This window comes from Schistocerca nitens, chromosome 10 (genome assembly GCF_023898315.1).
Source record: "Schistocerca nitens isolate TAMUIC-IGC-003100 chromosome 10, iqSchNite1.1, whole genome shotgun sequence".
Taxonomy (NCBI): Eukaryota; Metazoa; Arthropoda; class Insecta; order Orthoptera; family Acrididae; genus Schistocerca; species Schistocerca nitens.
The window spans coordinates 86,881,711-86,902,927 of NC_064623.1; the positions used below are offsets into that span (position 1 = coordinate 86,881,711).

The window sequence follows — 21,217 nt, forward strand, 5'->3', positions numbered from 1 at the left end:
TGGGCTAATAATAGCCATTGAAAATTAGAGGATTTCTTAGCACTGTTAAATACAAAACATTTCTATCTTGCAATTATTCAGTTTCTCCGAGTGTAATTATTGATTTAACAGTCCACAGGTGTACTGCCAGTACACAGTATCTGACAAGCACTGTATTTCACCTATCAAACACACCACCACCATTAGATACACCGACGAGCTGCACACATCAGTGTCCGAGGAGCCACATGCTTCAGTGTGGGTATAGCTACTCTATGTACCATGGCTGCTGAGATGCTGTGTGTCTTCTTAATTAGAGCCAGTGTCAGTTCCTAAGCACTCACTCACAAGAGTATAGCCACAGCACTGGATGACTAGTACCTCTGGTGTGTATTTCAATGGCCTCTAATGACACTGTCTCAGCATTTTGAAGTTTCTGCTAAGATCCTGGTACATTCAAGTACAATCACATGAGTCTCTGATGAAGTGCTCTGAATAAATAAATAAGCGCAACAGCTGCCGTGAGAAGATTTATTGATCTATTGGTTCACAACTAGTTGCATTTCTACAGCTGTGGCTGCCCCACTCGCTAAGCGATCTGTAAAGTGCTCTACGACTGCCAAGTTGTCGGGGTACAATAGTCTAGTGCGCCACTGGTATTCTCTGCGTCAATCACCAATGGTGCGCATCGTTTGTTCAAAAACTGAGATCATCTTTGAAATTCCCAATAATGCCCATGTTTTATTTGGCAGGCTAAAGAATTCTTACGTGATTGTTCTTCAGTATGAACCAAATTCTTCCGAGTAGTGCACCTGCACGGTAAACAAGCAGTGGCTGATACTTTATGATTTCCAGTATCTCCACAGGTTGTACAGTAGTGATGGGACACAGAGCGTACGTAATCTGCCTTCCCGAATAACTGTTTTCTCGGAACACAGTCCTCAGGTGTTTCAGTTTCTAGGAAAAAAAACCACTGCACCTAAGACAGTGCATGCCCTGTACACTAGTGTTTTTAGTACCGCATGACCCCAGTAGAGATCAGTATGCCATCAGCTCTTCTCTTTGTCAAGACATTGGGGAATGGTAGTCTGCCATCCACCTGTGCCCACTGGACACTACAAACTGCAGTGCACCTGAGGACTGTACCATCATTCCTATCTTATTAGTATGTTTGCCACTAGCTGAGTGCTTAGCTTAACAGATCTGTAATGGTGTTCCCTAGTGGCAACATTTATTTTTACTTTAGTTTAATTCCATATTTATAAACTAATGGAAATATTACTAACAAATAATGAAATAACCTGTAACAAAAATAACATCCTTTTAGTCTTAATTGCTATTCCCGCAAAAAATGTGAGTATTCACAATAAAATTAATTTGGTACAAAAACGTTAACGACCGAAGAGAAAATTCGTTTTTATTTCTAGAGATTGAACTGTACTACTGATTAATATAATTTCCATGTAACGTACTGCAATTTCACACGTTTGTATCAAATTTTAGTTTGTTTTCACATGACTAGTAATTAAAAATAAGGTTTTCTTTTTAATAAAAAATTATTATGCAATATTTATTAATTAATATTTCCAGTTGTATATACACATGGAATTTAACACTTTGGTGACCAGCACCGCGTACAACTTGGCACTCCAAACTGACTAGTTTTGTGCGAGAACAATGAGCAGATGTCTCATTACCCATCCCTTGACAGGTGCTGCCTTTGTTAATTTCTAAAATTACTTCAAAAGAGGCACTGGTGAACGTAGAGCTGCTGTCACAATCATGCGCTCATGTCATCCTGTTTTTTATGTATATACTCATCAGGTTTTGCAGTTGCTGTAATTCTGCTACAAATTTGCTACATTTGTTGAGTGAGTAAGAAATTTTGGAAGCTACGTAGGGAGAATTCAATGAGCTGGATCAAAAGGAGAAATAAATGAGTGGAGACAGTCTGAAGATCTGCTGCTGCTGCTGCTTCTGCAATTACTTTTTCAAAACTTGATAAATGCAAATAATTTCAAAACTGAGTTAGGCATAGTAAATACATTATAATGTTTATCTTTTATATCAATATATATCATTACAACACTTAATTTCAGTGACATCTAGTAATCATGTAAAAAATTAAATGTTTATATTCATCTCTCTAGGTGAAAACAGAAACACTCATTTTATGAAAAACTGTATCTGTAGCAGTTATCAAGTTTTGAAAAAATTTAGTTCTGTTTTAGTTGTCTTAATCTCATCTTACAGAAGACACACAACGAAGCAGTATCCAACATGTATTTCCAAGACAAAGAAGACTAGAATTTATTGGCAAAACAAGCAGAAACAAACAAGCTGGTATTACCCTGACCATAATTTATCTCTCTGCATGTCAGAATAGTTCACATTTTTCCCACATAGAATCCAATTGTGCGCCAAAGTGCTCAAGAACTCAGCTTACCTTACCCCACTCCCCATCAAATGTCTGCAGTTTTGCTGTAATCTTGTTTTACAAGAAGCTTTTAATAATGCGCACAGCACATTATTTAGGCAACTCAAATGTTTTCACATTTAGTACACTGACGACCACATGATGAAACACTGTCTATCAGATCGATCACAGAATGTTAATCACAGTTACACACTTCCAATAAACTACATGCCATTTTTGCAATGGCAACATTTTTACAGTGTACTTTAAGAACTGAGTTATGACTACAGCAGACCACAAAGCATGGTTTCAATACCATAGCCATTGAACAGAACAAAGTTTCTGGTGGCTGATAGCAACACTGGTGATCCGGCAAATTGATAAAGATATGTTGAATGGTTGAAAGCTAGGCATAAACTTTGATACCAAAATGATACTGTAGATTCCATCATGGAGATGCTTTATAAACTACATTTTTACCTCACACCAGATTTTGTGTGTACAAGTAGGGTAATTTTGAACTTCTGTACCTCTGAAAAGGACGAAGATGGAAAACATTTCAAGGTTTTTTGGAATCAGGATCTTTGCAATACACCATAAAAAGTACAGCCACTGGGTGTGAATAGCTGTCTTTGAATCCAAGGCTCAGTTTGGTATCCAAAAACCATGTTTCTGGGGTGTTTCTCAACAACAAAAGATTTTTGAAAACAGGAAGAATACCTGTCAAAATTTGAGCAGTGTGCTGTAGTTATTTAGATATCCACCACTGACTGAAAAAATGGTGAAAAACTTTTCTGGCCTTTCTCTGGAGTGGCCCATGAACTAAATGATGCCTCTGGAAGCCTCAAAGTGCACAATAGACCACATCCAAAGCAAAGTGTACCATGTGATTTGTTGTATTTGCATGACCTGGAGGAAGTGTAGAACATCCAAACTTTCACCCTGTGCTGTGTAGGATAGTTACAAGTTGATCCTTCTGTTTAATACACTACTGGCCATTAAAATAGCTACACCAAGAAGAAATGCAGATGATAAACGGGTATTCACTGGACAAATATATTATACTAGAACTGACATGTGATTACATTTTCACGCAATTTGGGTGCACAGATCCTGAGAAATTAGTACCCAGAACAACCACCTCTGGCCGCAATAACGGCCTTGATACACCTGGGCATTGAGTCAAACAGAGCTTGGATGGCGTGCACAGGTACAGCTGCCCATGCAGCTTCAACACGATACCACAGTTCATCAAGAATAGTGACTGGCGTATTGTGATGAGCCAGTTGCTCGGCCACCATTGACCAGACGTCTTCAATTGGTGAGAGATCTGGAGAATGTGTTGGGCAGGGGAGCAGTCTAACATTTTCTGTATCCAGAAAGGCCCATACAGGACCTGCAACATGCAGTCGTGCGTTATCCTGCTGAAATGTAGAGTTTCGCAGGGATCAAATGAAGGGTAAAGCCACGGGTCTTAACACATCTGAAATGTAATGTCCACTGTTCAAAGTGTCGTCAACGCGAACAAGAGGTGACAGACGTGTAACCAATGGCACCCCATACCATCACGCCGGGTGATACGCCATTATGGCGATGACGAATACACGCTTCCAATGTGCATTCACCGCGATGTCACCAAACACGGATGCAACCATCATGATGCTGTAAACAGAATCTGGATTCATCCAAATAAATGACGTTTTGCCATTCGTGCACCCAGGTTCGTCGTCGAGTACACCATCGCAGGCGCTCCTGTCTGTGATGCAGCGTCAAGGGTAACTGCAGCCATGGTCTCCAAGCTGATTGTCCATGCTGCTGCAAACGACGTTGAACTGCTCGTGCAGATGGTTGTCGTCTTGCAAACGTCCCCATCTGTTGACTCGGGGATCGAGACGTGGCTGCACGATCCATTACAGCCATGCAGCTAAGATGCCTGTCATATCGACTGCTAGTGATACGAGGCCGTTGGGATGCAGCACGGCATTCTGTATTACCCTCCTGAACCCACCAGTTCCATATTCTGCTAATAGTCATTGATCTCTACCAATGCAAGCAGCAGTGTCGCGATACGATAAACCGTAATCGCGATAGGCTACAAGCCGACCTTTATCAAAGTCGGAAACATGATGGTACACATTTCTCCTCCTTCCATGAGGCATCACAACAACGTTTCACCAGGCAACGGCAGTCTACTGCTGTTTCTGTATGAGAAATCGGTTGGAAACGTTCCGCATGTCAGCACGCTGTAGGTGTCGCCACCAGCGCCAACCTTGTGTGAATGCTCTGAAAAGGTGATCATTTGCATATCACAGCATCTTTTTCTTGTCTGTTAAATTTTGTGTCTGTAGCATGTCATCTTCGTGGTGTAGCAATTTTAATGGCCAGTAGTGTATATACCTTCTCATCAACAGAACCGATGGTATAGCCCCACAATAATCCTGTTTTATGTGCGGCATTTTGGAAAATATTTGTAGCGCACGATGTCGCATGCATACTGAAGAAAGTAATATTTGATGGGTCAAAGCTTCAAGTGTAAATAATTTCTTCATTAATGAATTTTCACAAAAAAGTACACTGGTTCCTGGAAAGAGTGAAATTAGAGCTATCCAAAAAGCTAAGCAAATAAACAGTTACTGACTCAACATTGTCTTTATCACAATGCATGAAAACAAATTCAGTTATCAATTTATTTTGAAGGAAAATGTTTTCCATAAAATTAACTATGCCATGGGAATTCCAATGAAGTGCTGCCTAGACAGGACTTTTGAAATTTCTAAGGAAACAAGGTATGCCTGCTACCAGTCTAATAATTAAAAGGAAAAAATAGTTATCTAACAGGAGCAGAACAATAGCAAAAAGAGTAATTTGATCTCACTACATTTTAGCATCATTTCAGGGTAACGGCACTGATTTTCAAATGGTATAATTATGAAAGGGAAATCAAATTGCGTCAGGCGGTCAGGTCCCCTCATTAGTTGCTGTAAGAACGAGACTCACCTCATAGACAACTCCATCGGGTCCTGTAGGCGTCTGCTGAGACACAGTGTTCCCAGATTCTACTGGCGCACCAGAAATGGGTACGGGAGCTGCTCGAGGGCAGTCCACGTCATTCGGATCCAGACGATCCTCCATAACCCATTCATCTTCCCGCATAGTGACTGCAAGATGATTAGAAAGGTGAATGCTAAATACACGTAACAGAGGAATTGTGCAGGACACAGAAACAAGCTGAGAAAGACGGAAATTAATTTCAGTCTTTTATGTTTTTCTTTGTCACCAGCATAAGTTGTGTCTCTCCTACATCTAACTGTATGCACTGTAAACCACTGAAATGCACAGCTGAGGGTACTTTCTATTGTACTCAAGGTTTCTCCCTGTTCCATGCTTGAATGGAATGTGAGCAGAATGGCTTTTTAACTCATGAGCTGGCGCGCCCATGTGTGCAAACTACAAATAAAATTGTTTTCACCATTTCATTGTTTCACAACTGTGACCCTTAACCATTCCTTCATTGTTGCTGAAGCCAACAGCGAAACTTTGTTGTGATGCATACAAGTGAGCAGCAGTAATATAAAATAAACAGTGGGCTGGGTGAGAAAAAATTTAAGCTCCATGCAAGAAAACTACTCAGATTACAAGCTATCAGCACAATCCCACAATGTGGCAGTTGTCTATGAGGTACTTAGTAATTGAACAAGCAACTGGCCGGGTCTGATGCAAACGCACTGTTTAATACATCGAGTGGGTCATTACTGTGAGGTAACACCTGTCTGTAGCCACCATTCAATATTGCTGTTAGTACGGTTTTTGCTAGTTTTGTTTTGTTTTAGGGTGCGAATTCAACTATGGTCACATCAGGACTGTAGAACACAAAGACAGAAGTTAAAAATGACTACATGTTAATCCCAATCGACATAAGAAGACAGCTCAAAACAGGGTCTTAGAGAAAGGCCTTTAAAATATGCCATAGATAAATGGAGGTCCTGAACTAAAGATTAAATGTCCTTCACCATATTGCTACAATGGATAAAAAGTAAAACGCAATCAACAGCCTGCGCAGCCAGAATGAGATTTTCACTCTGCAGCAGAGTGTGCGCTGATATGAAACTTCCTGGCAGATTAAAACTGTGTGCCCGACCGAGACTCGAACTCGGGACCTTTGCCTTTCGCGGGCAAGTGCTCTACCATCTGAGCTACCGAAGCACGACTCACGCCCGGTACTCACAGCTTTACTTCTGCCAGTATCTCGCCTCCTACCTTCCAAACTTTACAGAAGCTCTTCTGTGAACCTTGCAGAACTAGCACTCCCGAAAGAAAGGATACTGCGGAGACATGGCTTAGCCACAGCCTGGGGGATGTTTCCAGAATGAGATTTTCACTCTGCAGCGGAGTTTGCGCTGATATGAAACTTCCTGGCAGATTAAAACTGTGTGCTCGACCGAGACTAGTTCTGCAAGGTTCGCAGAAGAGCTTCTGTAAAGTTTGGAAGGTAGGAGACGAGATACTGGCAGAAGTAAAGCTGTGAGTACCGGGCGTGAGTCGTGCTTCGGTAACTCAGATGGTAGAGCACTTGCCCGCGAAAGGCAAAGGTCCCGAGTTTGAGTCTCGGTCGGGCACACAGTTTTAATCTGCCAGGAAGTTTCAGCCTGCGCAGCGTTTGCTAAAATGGGTGGTAACTCAGATGGCAAATGCAAATGAGAATGTAAGTGTTTAAAAAAAGGCAGACCATCAAAAATTGAGGGCAATGAGCACAAAGTGTTGGGGAAGCACCACTTACATGGTGATGGATAAAATGACAGTGTGCTATACGCAACCTAGCCAAAATAATGATCTCGCAGCGAGAGGAGGTCATCGAAGCGGATGGAAGAGAGTTGATAACACGGAGCTTGTTCCCATGAAGGAAGGATCAGTGGGGATGCCAAAGTGACTCCACCTGCTGACAGGTGGCAGCACAGAGATGATCGGAGGGAATGTAAGAATTAGCAGGCTGAGGTACAAGGACTGCAGCCTTGGCAGTAGCGTCAGCAGCCTCATTCAATGTGACCAGGAACCCACATAAACATCACAATGGTTCCATCAAGAATGAGCAAGTGACAGTTTTTCAGTAACACTGAAGGGTACAGAGGTCTGAGCAGATGACTCAATCAAAAAGCCTGTGTCGCCGGATGTACTGCGTTGCCTGATACAGGGTGAAGAGCCCTGCTGTAACTATTGAGCCGTGTTCCGGAAGCCAATACCGAAAAATGTCGGTACCAATGACAAGGCACAGCCAACACACCACATTTAGTCAGAGCCATCAAGGAACCCAAAGACACTATCACAATGTTCTGTGCAAAGGTCATGAAACTGAAGAAGATAGAGCGAGGCTGGAGTAGTGACCTTAGGAAGCGAATGAAAGCCATGGCAAACATTGGCCACTGCATGAAGCCAAGGTGGTGAAGGGTTCACACCCATCAGGTAAGTGGCAGGTAGCGTGAAGTTAAGCTGCTGGAGCAAGAGCCGAAGGTGAAATCCAGAAGGTAACAGACGAGAAACGCGCCCTATATTGATGATGAAAGGAGTCATCAAAGGTGGGAGGGGGGGGGGGCATAGGGTGGGTGGCCATGTATGGCAGACAAATGGCATGCTAGTGTAAAAGACACCAGTGGCCAAACAGATGCTACAATGGTGGACAATATTGAGACAGCACAAGACAGACACGCAGATGGATAAACGAAACACCCATGGTCTACATTCAAACAGACAAGGAACCGGTACAAATGGAGGAGGGTGGTTTGATCTGCTCCCCAAGAAGTACCACTGAAGAAACGTAGGGCACTGAGGGACCGCTCACAGCGTGCTGCCAGGTAAGACACAAGGGAGGACCAAGAAAGCTTCCTATCGAGTACAAACCCCAGGAATTTCGTAGTTAGTTTCAATGAACGGAAGAGAGACAGGCCCAAGATGTAAAGACGGTGGAAGAAACCAATTGTGCTGCCAGAAAATAAACAGTTTTGTCAGCAGAAAAACTAAAGCCATTGTTGATGCTCCACGAGTAAAGACGTTAGAGACATTGCTGAAGATGCAGCTCAATGAGCCAAGTCCATGGAGAACTGAATTGATGGAAAAATTGTCAACGAAAAGGGAGATGGAAATGCCCATTGGGAGACAGGCCATTATAGTGTCAATGGCGATAGCAAAGAGGATGACGCTCCGGATGAGACCAAGAGGCACACTGTTTTCCTGGATAAAGATGTCCGACAATGCAAAACCCACATATATCTTAACAACTCAGTCTTTTAAAAATTCCTGAAGGAAATGGAGCATGCGGCTACGGAAGAATCACATGTAGAGAGTACGGAGGATGCCAGTCCTCCAGTAGGTGTAGTAGGTTTTCTCCAAATCGAACAACACGTCCACAGTCTAGGATTTCCGCAGAAAACCATTCATGAGATAGGTGGACGAAGTGACGAGATGGTCAACTGCAGAACGGTGTGCTCCAAATCCACTCTGTTCAGGGTATGAAGAAGTGCTTGTCCACAAGAGAAAGGTGCTGCAAAGTCTGAATGTGAACACACACTGGCTCTGGGACGGAAGATCGGGGTGAAGTGAGAGAATGATCTAGCTCCATCACAGCAAAGGCGGGATTGTAGCACTTACTATTCTGAGAAGAGAAGGTTATCACCCCAAGACTCCTCTGCTCTTTTTTGATGGAGGAAGGCAGGGTTATAGTGCGAGGAGCATGAAATCTCCATAAAATGGTGGCCCAAGGTGTTGGAGATAGCAACAGGGTCCACTATGACATCGTCTATTACTGTCGAGCTGGAAATTGGGAAATGACCTTGGTCCCAGAAAGCCATCTGAGGTTGGCCCACATGACAGGAGAGGGAAAGGAACTGTTAAAACATCTATTAAATCCAGCTAGCTTTTTGCTACCCCAAAGAAGGCAACAACACTGTGCGCACAACTGTTTATAATATATGCAGTTTTCCATCGTAGGATGATGGTTAAAAGTGCAGGGAGTATGCCTCCAGGCATGAATTGTCAGGGCACGCCTCCATCCACCAAGGGACTGGAGCACAGGGCGGTAAAGAAGTGCAAGGGATGGAATATTTTGTGGCGGTAAGGATGATGTTTATAAGATATTCTACCTGGTCATCACAACTGGGGAAACATTTGTTGAAAGCCACCAGGGAAGAGTAAAGCCTCCAGTTGGCTTTAGAAAGCTGAATTTGAGAATGCACGTAGGTGAGGTATGAGTCAGCAAACAGATAGCACACGGGAAATGGTCACTCGAGTGTGTGTCAGAGAGAATGGACCACTCAAAATGATGGGCAAGCTGGGCAGTGCAGAAGGATAGTCCAAATGGGAATATGTGTGCATGGAATTGGGAACAGGTGTGTGCAGAATATGAAAGGAACATGGGTGCTCCCGTGTTAAGGAAGATTAGGTTAAGAGGATTGAGAAGGTCAGCCAAGAGGGCACCTCTCAGACAGGTTCTGGTAGAACCCCAAAGGGGATGTTGGACACTAAAGTCATCGATCAGCTGAAAGGGGTGAGGTAGCTGCCCAGTAACCTGGAAGAAGTCTGCCCTAGTGACATAGAATAAAGGAAGGATGTGAACAGGATGTGCTATCATTACATTGGGCGATTTCACAACTGTAGCACTAAATTTGAGGCCACATGTCTGCGTGGCTATGTCCTTCATGGGTCTAGATGTAGCACTAACAGTACTGTAGGTGCCAGATGGTAAAACACATGGTTCCCGACTAGCCAACAACTTGCAAGGAACCAGGTTGGCACTCTTCCCTTCACCTGGATCTTCTAGACAGCCACTTATTAAGATACACGGGAGAAGGCAGCACAGTTATCATTGCAGCTGATACAGCGTGGAGAAGGAGGCAGCCAATCACAGTCATGAGCATCCCTACTACAGGTTACATTTGGCTGGGTGTTGACAGGAGTCTAGTGGGATTGTAACAAAGACACTGGTAGCAGAGCATCAGGTTCGGAATCTACAGTCGCACTGTGATAACTTCATAGCTTGCTTCGATCTTTGACAGAAGTACCACTATCAAAAGTGAGAAAGAGTGTGCATGGGCACTAAGGATCCATCTACATTTTTCCTCATCTGGTAGAATGCAATGACACCCTGATCAGAGAGGTATGTTTGGGTTTCTGCCTTAGACAATCGAGCAGCCTAGTGTAAATAACACCATGCGAATAATTTCGTATTTGATGGGCCTCGACATGAACAGGATAGCAGTGGAAGAGCGAAGCTGCCAAGTAGGTGGTGCGCTTGAGAATCAGGAGTAGTCTCCAAAAGCAAAATGCCATTTCGAAATGAGAGCAGGACTTCACAGGGCTAGAAATTGCATCAGCAACTTTCTGAATAATAAACAGATTTACCGCAGGAAAGGAATGACCATCCTTGACCATCCTCAGTACGTGAAACTGTGAGGAACTAGGGTGCAGCTGAGAGGGTCTTTGACTTTCGCCTCATTCTATTTACGATTGGTAGACACCGACCATAAAAAACGTGATTGGCTCATTGTGAGGAAATCTCGCACGACTGCCAGCTTCTCCGATGGCACACTCCTTCCAGCTGGGGCACACCCGCCTAGGGTGATTGTTCACACCTCAGGTCACACGTGCCCAACACCTGCGAACCCTGTCAATCTGGGGCTGGGAATTACACATTAACCAGTCCCCGGTTACACGTCGGACGTGAGGGCTGGCCTTCATAAACGTGCAGGTAGGAAGAAGAGAAAGAGGAGCCTTAGACGCTGAAGCAGAGAGGGGGAAAAAAACAACGAAAGACAGTGGAGAGAATGTTCTGATACTGGCAACTGAATATGCAGGACACATTTCTAACAACATCCCAGACATGGTCCCCAAGGGAGAGGGAAAAAGAATAGCAAGAGGATAGACATGCAGCACAGAAGGGAAAAGATGTTGCAAAGGCTGGGGCCCCGTAGTAGCCAAGCCTGACCCTGTCAAAGAGCGGGGAATCCATGGGGGGGGGGGGGGGGGGGGGAGGCTGTTACTATGGGTCCCATATATTTGAGCAATATTCTAGGATCGGTTGCACAAATGTTTTGTAAGTGTCTTTGTTTGTAGACAGACTGCATTTGCCCACTGAATCAAAGACCACTACCTGCTTTACCTACAATACTACAACTGAGCATGCGAGATTATTTCATTTCATATCCTTATCAATTGTTACACCCAGATATTTGTACAATTTGATTGCAGCTGCAAGGTCACCTATATTGCAGGCATACTTTACAAGTTTTTAAAGAGTTGCATAATTTTTTTATTTCTGAGCATTTAAGACATGTTGCCAACCTTTGCACCACTTGAGTATCAAGATCCAACTGAATATCTATGCAGCTTCTTTCAGACTACATAATGGATAACTGCAGCATCTGCAAGAAGCTTAAGTAATCATGATCAGCAAGAGGTCCAACAAACTTCCATGGAGCATGTTTAAAGATACTTCCAAAACTGTCAATGACCCTCCATCCAAGATAGCATGCTGTGTCCTCCGTAACAAGAAATCCTAAATCCAGTTACAAATTTTGCTTGGTAAACCACACGATAATACTAATAATAAGCTTAGATATGGTACTGAGTTAAAACTTTTCAGAAATTGAGAAATGCTGCATCTTCTCAACTTCCTTGATCTTAGCTTCCAGGATGTCATACGGGGAAAGTACCAGTTGGGTTTCACACGATTGACGTTTTTGAAATCTACGCAGGTTGGCATGGAGGTCATTCTGGTCAGATACCTCATTACTTTTAAACTCAGCACAGGCTCTAAGATTCTACAACAAATGGACATCAAGAAGACTGGGTGGCTGTTTTGTGCATCACTTGTGCTACCCTTCTTGTAGATGAGTGTGAGCCATGCTTTATTCCAGCTGTTTGGCACTTTTTTGTTTGAGTGCTCTACAACAGATCATGGTTAAAGGATGGGCTAACTCAGCCACAAATTCACTCTCCAATGTGACAGGGGTTCCTTTGGGCCCTGGAGCTTTGTTCAGTTTCTCAGCACCACAGACGCTTATCTATATCACTCATCTTTGCAGTAGTGCAATAATTAAATTGAGGGGACTACTCCTGTATTTTCCTTTGTGCCATTTGAAAATGGAGTTCAGCATTTATGTTTTTGCTTTGCTATTCTCAATTTCACTTGCTGTTTCATCCATGTGTATCTGGCCACTAACTTGAGAACCACTAAAAACCTTTATACAAGAACCTGTTTTGCGGAGGATCTTTCAATATTATCCTGCTACAGTTATCACTTAAAACTTCATATGTTGCCCCCTCAACAGCCTAATGCTTATTTTGTGTATCTCATACATAAAAAGATGCAGTGGCCAACGGCCTTCACTTAACAACTGAGGGTAGTGGCATTTGCATAGAGTTGCCAGTGCTAAGAAACAAGCAATACTGCATGAAATAACCACAGAAATCAATGTGGGACATATGACAAACACATTAGTTGGGCAAAATCTGGTCTTAACAGGCTATGGCAGCAGATGACCAACATTAGTGCCTTTGCCAACAGCACGACATCACCTGCAGCACCTCTCCAGGGTTCCTGACTATATCAGATGGACCCTAGATGACTGGAAAACTGGGGCCTTATCAGATAAGTTCTGATTTCAGTTGGTAAGAGATGATGCTAGGGTTTGAGTTTGGTGCTGACTCTACAAAGCCATGGATGCAAGTTGTCAACAAAGCACAGTGCAAGCTATTGATAGCTCCATAATGATGTGGGCTGTGTTAAACTGGAGTGGACTGGGTCCTCATGCAATCACAGACTGGAAATGTTTATGTTCAGCTACTTGGACACCATTTGCAGCCATTCATGCACTTTGTGTTCCTAAACAATGATGGGATTTTTATGGATGACCATGCGCCATGCCACTGGGCCACAACCGTTTGTGATTCTTTTGAAGAACATTCTGGATAATTCAAGCGAATGATTTGGCACCCCAGATCTACCAACATGAATCCCATTGAACATTTATGGGACATATAAAGTCTGTTTATGCACAAAATCCTGCAACCACTTCCGTAGTTGGACAGCTATAGAGGCAGCATGGCTCAGTATTTCTGCAGGGGACTTTCAATGACTTATTGAGTGCATGCCACATTGAGTGGTACAGTAAATACATATCAAACACATGGTCAGCTATTCTTCCAACCTCTCTGAAATCTGATTGTTAGTAACAGTTACAAGCAATGCACATGAAATTACATGCAAGTTAACTGCCTCTGATTCAGGAGATTCCATTGGGGAGAGGAGAGAACTAAGTATCAAAGGTCATTTCTTAACAGTGGAATGACTGGAAATGGATTTGTCATGTTTTCAGATTTATTACTGTTCAGTTTCTGCTTTTTACTCTGCGATCGATACACAACAGTCCTCCATCACACATAGAAGCATTTTTATACATCAGTATGTATTTTTAGTAAGCAATGAAGTAGAAATAATTAAAATTTGTAACATTTTGATTCAGTTATGGTTTTTAACTGTGTCACATACAAAACCGTCAAGTATGAATTTAAAAATTATGAATATAAAAGGAAAGTTTGGATACAAGATAAATAATTTAGCAATAAAGGCAACCACTTACAGAATAGCAGAAGCGTTGAGTCAATGACAGGCATGCACACACAAGCACAATATTGTGCCAGCTGGACACACAATGCAGGGATCACATTTCAGCAACAGACTAGTGTGTGTGTGTGTGTGTGTGTGTGTGTGTGTGTGTGTGTGTGTGTGTGTGTGTGTGTGGAGGGGGGGGGGGTAGAGGGGATGAGAGGCAGGAAGATGAGTTGGGGCTGGGTGGCTAGCAGCTTAGAGAGAGGCAGTGGCTTTTCTGGCTAGGAATGCAGGATGGGGGGATGGTACATGGGCAGGCTATAGGCATGTGATGCACAGGTACCACAGTCAGTGGGGTGTAGCAGATAATGAAGATTGCATGGAGATGTGGATTTGGGAGGGGGTGACACAACAAGGGAAGGGGAAACTGCTAGTGGAAGGTGTGGGGACAGTGGATTAATGGTGATTGAGAGCAGGAGATTTAAGGTAGTGAAGAATGTGTTGCAATGACAACTTCCATCTGCATAGTTCAGAAAAGGTGGTGGTGGAAGGAAGGATCCAGACAGCCCAGGTTGCATTCAAAACACCTTGCCACAAGGATAAAATCTCTGTGGGAGGCCATGGACAAGACTTATCCAATACTCCCATGCAGTACACAATATTCCAGTCCTGCCACAGGTTTATCCTGACCCATCAGAGGGAGGAGTGTCTGTGAAAGCAGCCACATCCTGTACCAATTCTGTTTCAATTACTGCACAGCTTTTTATCTACATCTACACATTGCAGATCTCTGAATTGAATGACAGGGGGGACATCCCACTGTACCAGTTATGTTTTCTTTCCATTCCATTGACATACTGAAAGCTGAAAGAATGACTGTTTAAATGCCTTTGTGTGTGCTTTAATTAATTTAATCCTGTCCTCGCAATTCATGTGAGTGACAAGCAGGAGATTGTGTGATATATTCCTAGATTCATTATTTAAAGCTAGTTCTATAAACTTTGTAAGTAGGCTCCCTCAGGACAGTTTATGTCCTGTCTCCATGGGTCTGCCAGTTCAGGTTCTTTAGCATCAACACTCTCACATGGGTCAAAGAAACATGTGACCAAACATGCTGATCCTCTCTGTATACATTCAATATCTCCGTTCAATTTGGTACAGATCCCACATACTTCAGCAATATTCCAGAATGGGTCACACGAGTGATTTGCAAGCAATCTACTTTACAGACTGATTGCACTTTCCTAGTATTCTATCACTCACTTTACCCATGACTCAGCCTAGGTGATCATTCCATTGCATCTTCTAATAATTTCCGGGTATGCAGCCGGATCCCGTCGACATTCTGCCACGATATTTCGGCCCAGAGACGTCCGGCCATCATCAGGTGAGTACACAACTACTGAAGAGCCCAGGTGCAGTCGCGGTATTTATGCCGAATCTCGCGCATGCGAAATGTACTGGCATCCTACAGCGCATGCGTCAGGTGTTGACATGCGCAGCATAGCCGAGTTGTACGTGCTGCCCTCGGTGGTGAAAATAAAGGTTCATCTAGTCATTGAGTATCGAATGACACTGTCGATTCCGCTGTGATTGTATAATTTTAATAACAGGATTCCAATTTTTATCCAGCTGAAAGCCGTTGTCACGATTTATAAGATTATTGGCAGGACGTATTTCCACTGATTCCTTGATTACGGAATCCCAAAACCCGGAAACTGGGGCTAAAATTTTTGTTCCATTGTATTCCATTGAATGTCCCAATGAAATACAGTGCTCTGCTACTGCCGATTTTGACGGTTGCCGCAGACGGGTGTATCTTTCATGTTCTATACATCGTTCATGGACAGTTCTTGTCGTCTGGCCAATATATGCAGAGCCACATTCACAGGGAATTTTGTAGACGCCTTCAGTAGTTGTGTACTCACCTGATGGCGGCCGGACGTCTCTGGGCCGAAATATCGTGGCAGAATGTTGACGGGATCCGGCTGCATACCCGGAAATTATTAGAAGAAGAAATACGCCGGGAAAATTTCAGAAGTCACATTCCATTGCATATTTCTACGAAGTGTTACAGCCAGATATTTATGGGAGTTGTACAATTCCATCTGTGACACTGATATTATAGTCATAGGATACTACGTTTTTTTCATTTTGTGAAGTGCACAGTTTTAAACAAATTGCCGATTTTTGTACCACTTTGAAATTTTATCAAATTCAGATTGAAAATTTATGTATCTCTTTCAGACAGTACATCACTACAGATGACTGCATCATTTGCAAAATGTTTTAGGTTACTATTAATATTGTCTGCAAGATCATTAATATACAACATGAACAGCAAGGGTCTCAACCCATTTCCCTGGGGCACACCTGAAGTTACTTCTACGTCTGATGACCTCTGCATCCAAAGTAACGTGCTGCATCCTCCCTCCCAAAAAAACCCTCAATCTAATCACAAATTTCACTTGATACCCCATATGATCATACTTTTGACAATAAGCATTTACATGGTACTCAGTCAAATGTTTTTCAGAAATCAAGAAATACTGCATCTACCTGACTGCCTTGATCCAAAGTTTTCAGTATGTCATGTGAGAAATGCGAGCTGGGTTTCACATTATCTATGTTTGCAGAATCCTTGGTGGTTGGCATGAAAAGTTCATTCTGTTCTGAGATTTGAGCTTAGAATATGTTCTAAAATATACAACAAATCACTGTCAAGGACATTGGATAAGAGCTTTGTGGATCACTTCTGCTTCCTATCTCGTAGATGGGTGTGATCTCTGCTTTTTTGCAACTACTGGACATAGTTCCTTTATTTCAGGGATCTATAATATATCATACATAGAAGATGGGCTTACTCAGCACTGATAGGGACTACAATGATTTCAGTTGTTTCTGAACATCATTGACACTAACACATATTTCACTTGCCTTTTCAGGGATACGAGGATTACATTGGTGCATTTCTCCCGAGTTTTCTTTTGTAAAGAAGCATCTGAAAATGGAATAAAGCATTTCAGTTCTTGCTTTGCTATCTTCAGTTTTATCTCCTCTATCACTAACAAGTGACTGGACACTATCTTCAGTGTCTAACAGTTGTTACATATGAACAGAATTTATTTGGGTTTCGTGAAAGATCATTTGACAATATTCTGCTATGGTACCCATTAAAGGCTTCGTGAATTGCTCTCTTGACAGCCAAAAGCATTTTATTCGCCATCTCTCTGCCTACAGCACAATGCTATATAATGACAACCAACCAGCAGTCAACCAAAATGAATGGCCATCACCAAACTGTGGAACAGAACAAAACCCAAGGGCACAACATGCAGATGGGCACAACATTCTCCATTTCAAAGGGTGCTTCACAACCTGGGCCATCTAGATCCTTCCTTCTAGCAATAGCTTTCTAACTACAGGCACGAGTTATTTTTACCACTCATCTTCCACTCCTGGAATCCTGATGCCTGCAATTTCAGGTAACCCACAGCCCTCATGCCCTCCATCCAGCTGTTTCCTTATCTATCCTGTCACCTCTTCCCAATTCATGCCCCCTTCAGTGGATGCTGCTACCCACCGGCCACTACAATCAGGTATTACATGCGTAGCCCACATTCATGCCATACCTCCCTCCTGCATTCGTGTGTGTGTGTGTGTGTGTGTGTGTGTGTGTGTGTGTGTGTGTGTGTGTGCGCACGCACACTTTTTGAAGATGACAAATATAGGAGTAAGGAAAGAAAATAAAATGCTAGTGTCAGATATCTTACTGAAACCGTAGCAAATGAAACATCTGGAAACACCAGATCAAGGAAAATGGATCACTAAATTCTGACAGGAGCCAGTGGATAAAATTAAGTACTTATAGAACTATTTAAGATATATACAATAAAATAAAAGTAAATATATTCTGATTTTTTCTCTTGTGCAACCTTAATTAGAAAACCGGCCTATTAAAATGAAGTGCTTGTTCTGCTATAATTATAGTAAGCAGAACTACTAATTAACACGAGCACCATAACACAAACTTTCACACACGGCATTGCATCAAAATAAAATATACCTCCCTTACTTCCTTGTATAACTAGACCCCCTGTGGAATATGATTCATATAGAAAAGCAGGAAGGTCTGTAATGTTTGCCACCTTTCACTATCTAAATCAGGAATAGAAACTTCCTGAAAATGGTCTTTTGTCATCTGCACCTATCTTACCTAATTATCTTTGACTGCCACAACTCTACACCCCCTTTCTAAAAATTGTGTGTTTTACTTATCTATTCAAGTCAATTATTCAATTTCCACCATTTTATTTCTGTTCTGATCTTGTCAGTTGTAGGTAAAGGTCTAGAATAGGACCAGTGGTATACTTACGTAGTTTATGCAGGAATGTTATCAGCACTTCTCGTACAGTATTATGGAAACACAAGATCTGACACTTATGTTACACAGCCAATGATACAACAGAAGGCAGACGACATTTTGAAGTAGTACATTCGGAAGAAAGGGTAAAACACTGCTGTTTGACTGGCAGCTATTTAAACTGTACTACCTGTAGTAACCCCCCCCCCCTCCCCCCATGAACCATGGACCTTGCCGTTGGTGGGGAGGCTTGCGTGCCTCAACGATACAGATAGCCGTACCGTAGGTGCAACCACAACGGAGGGGGATCTGTTGAGAGGCCAGACAAACATGTGGTTCCTGAAGAGGGGCAGCAGCCTTTTCAGTAGCTGCAGGGGCAACACTCTGGATGACTGACTGATCTGGACTTGTAACACTAACCGAAATGGCCTTGCTGTTCTGGTACTGCGAACAGCTGAAAGCAAGGGGGAAACTACAGCCGTAATTTTTCCCAAGGGCATGCAGCTTTACTGTATGATTAAATGATGATGGCGTCCTCTTGGGTAAAATATTCCGGAGGTAAAATAGTCCCCCACTCGGATCTCCAGGCGGGGAATACTCAGGAGGACGTCATTATCAGGAGAAAGAAAACTGGCGTTCTACAGATCGGAGTGTGGAATGTCAGATCCCTTAATCGGGCAGGTAGGTTAGAAAATTTAAAATGGGAAATGGATAGGTTAAAGTTAGATATAGTGGGAATTAGTGAAGTTCGGTGGCAGGAGGAACAAGACTTTTGGTCAGGTGAATAAAGGGTTATAAATACAAAATGAAATAGGGGTAATGCAGGAGTAGGTTTAATAATGAATAAAAAAATAGGAGTACGGGTAAGCTACTACAAACAGCATAGTGAATGCTTTATTGTGGCCAAGATAGACACGAAGCCCACGTCTACTACAGAGTAGTAGAAGTTTATATGCCAACTAGCTCTGTAAATGATGAAGAAATTGATGAAATGTATGATGAGACAAAAGAAATTATTCAGGTAGTGAAGGGAGACGAAAATTTAATAATCATGGGTGACTGGAATTCGAGAGTAGGAAAAGGGAGATAAGGAAACATAGTAGGTGAATATGGATTGGGGCTAAGAAACGAAAGGGGAAGCCACCTGGCAGAATTTTGCACAGAGCATAACTTAATCATAGCTAACACTTGGTTCGAGAATCATGAAAGAAGGTTGTATACATGGAAGAACCCTGGAGATACTAAAATGTATCAGATAGATTATATAATGGTAAGACAGATTTAGGAACCAGGTTTTCAATTTTAGGACATTTCCAGGGGCAGATGTGGGCTGACCACAATCTATCGATTATGAACTGTAGAAACTGCAAAAAGGTGGGAATTTAAGGAGATGGGACCTGGATGAACTGAAAGAACCAGAGGTTGTACAGAGTTTCAGGGAGAGCTTAAGGGAACAATTGACAGGAATGTGGGAAAGAAATACAGTAGAAGAAGAATGGGTAGCCTTGAGGAATGAAATAGTGAAGGCAGCAGAGGATCAAATAGGTAAAAAGACTAGGGCTAGTAGAAACCCTTGGGTAACAGAAGAAATATTGAATTTAATTGATGAAAGGAGAAAATATAAAAATGCAGTAAATGAAGCAGCAAAAAGGAATACAAACGTCTCAAAAATGATATTGACAGGAAGTGCAAAATGGCTAAGCAGGGATGGCTAGAGGACAAATGTAAGGATGTAGAGGCTTATCTCACGAGAGGTAAGATAGATACTGCCTACAGGAAAATTAAAGAGACCTTTGGAGAAAAGAGAACCACTTGTATGAATATCAAGAGCTGAGATGGAAACCCAGTTCCAAGCAAAGAAGGGAAAGCAGAAAGGTGGAAGGAGTATATAGAGGGTCTATACACGGGCGATGTACTTGAGGACAATATTATGGAAATGGAAGAGAATTTAGATGAAGATGAAATGGGAGATATGATACTGCGTGAAGAGTTTCACAGAGCACTGAAAGACCTGAGTTGAAACAAGGCCCCCGGAGTAGACAACATTCCATTAGAACTGCTGACAGCCTTGGGAGAGCCAGTCCTGACAAAACTCTACCATCTGGTGAGCAAGATGTACGAGACAGGCGAAATTCCCTCAGACTTCAAGAAGAATATAATAATTTCAATCCCAAAGAAAGCAGGTGTCGACAGATGTGAAAATTACCGAACTATCAATTTATTAAGTCACAGCTGCAAAATACTAACGCGAACTCTTTACAGACGAATGGAAAAACTGGTAGAAGCGGACCTTGGGGAAGATCAGTTTGGATTCCATAGAAACGTTCGGACACTTGAGGCAACACTAACCCTACGAATTATCTTAGAAGAAAGATTAAGGAAAGGCAAACCTACGTTTCTAGCATTTGTTGACTTAGAGAAATCTTTTGACAATGTTGACTGGAATACTCTCTTTCAAATTCTGAAGGTGGCAGGGGTCAAATGCAGGGAGTGAAAGGCTATTTACAATTTGTACAGAAAGCAGATGGCAGTTATAAGAGTCGAGGGACATGAAAGGGAAGCAGTGGTTGGGAAGGGTGTGAGACAGGGTTGTAGCCTCTCCCCGATTTTATTCAATCTGTATATTGAGCAAACAATAAAAGAAACAAAGTCCATGGAGAAGAAATAAAAACTTTAAGGTTCGCTGATGACATTGCATTTCTATCAGAGACACCAAAGGAATTGGAAGAGCAGTTGAACGGAATGGACAGTGTCTTGAAAGGAGGATATAAGATGAAAATCAACAAAAGCAAAACGAGGATAATGGAATGTAGTCGAATTAAGTCGAGTGATGCTGAGGGAATTAGATTAGGAAATGAGACAC

The 21,217-nt window shown here is 42.5% G+C and overlaps 1 protein-coding gene across 4 annotated transcripts in view; it reads right to left on the minus strand.

The window, feature by feature from the left end:
• Positions 1-21,217, minus strand: part of LOC126210515 (histone acetyltransferase KAT5-like) — a 148,972-nt gene that overhangs the window by 122,185 nt on the left and 5,570 nt on the right. For all 4 annotated transcript variants that reach the window (XM_049939762.1, XM_049939759.1, XM_049939761.1 and 1 more), the window contains exon 4: positions 5,393-5,553. In XM_049939762.1, the coding sequence (XP_049795719.1) occupies positions 5,393-5,553 (161 nt within the window). The remainder of the gene's footprint in view (positions 1-5,392; positions 5,554-21,217) is intronic.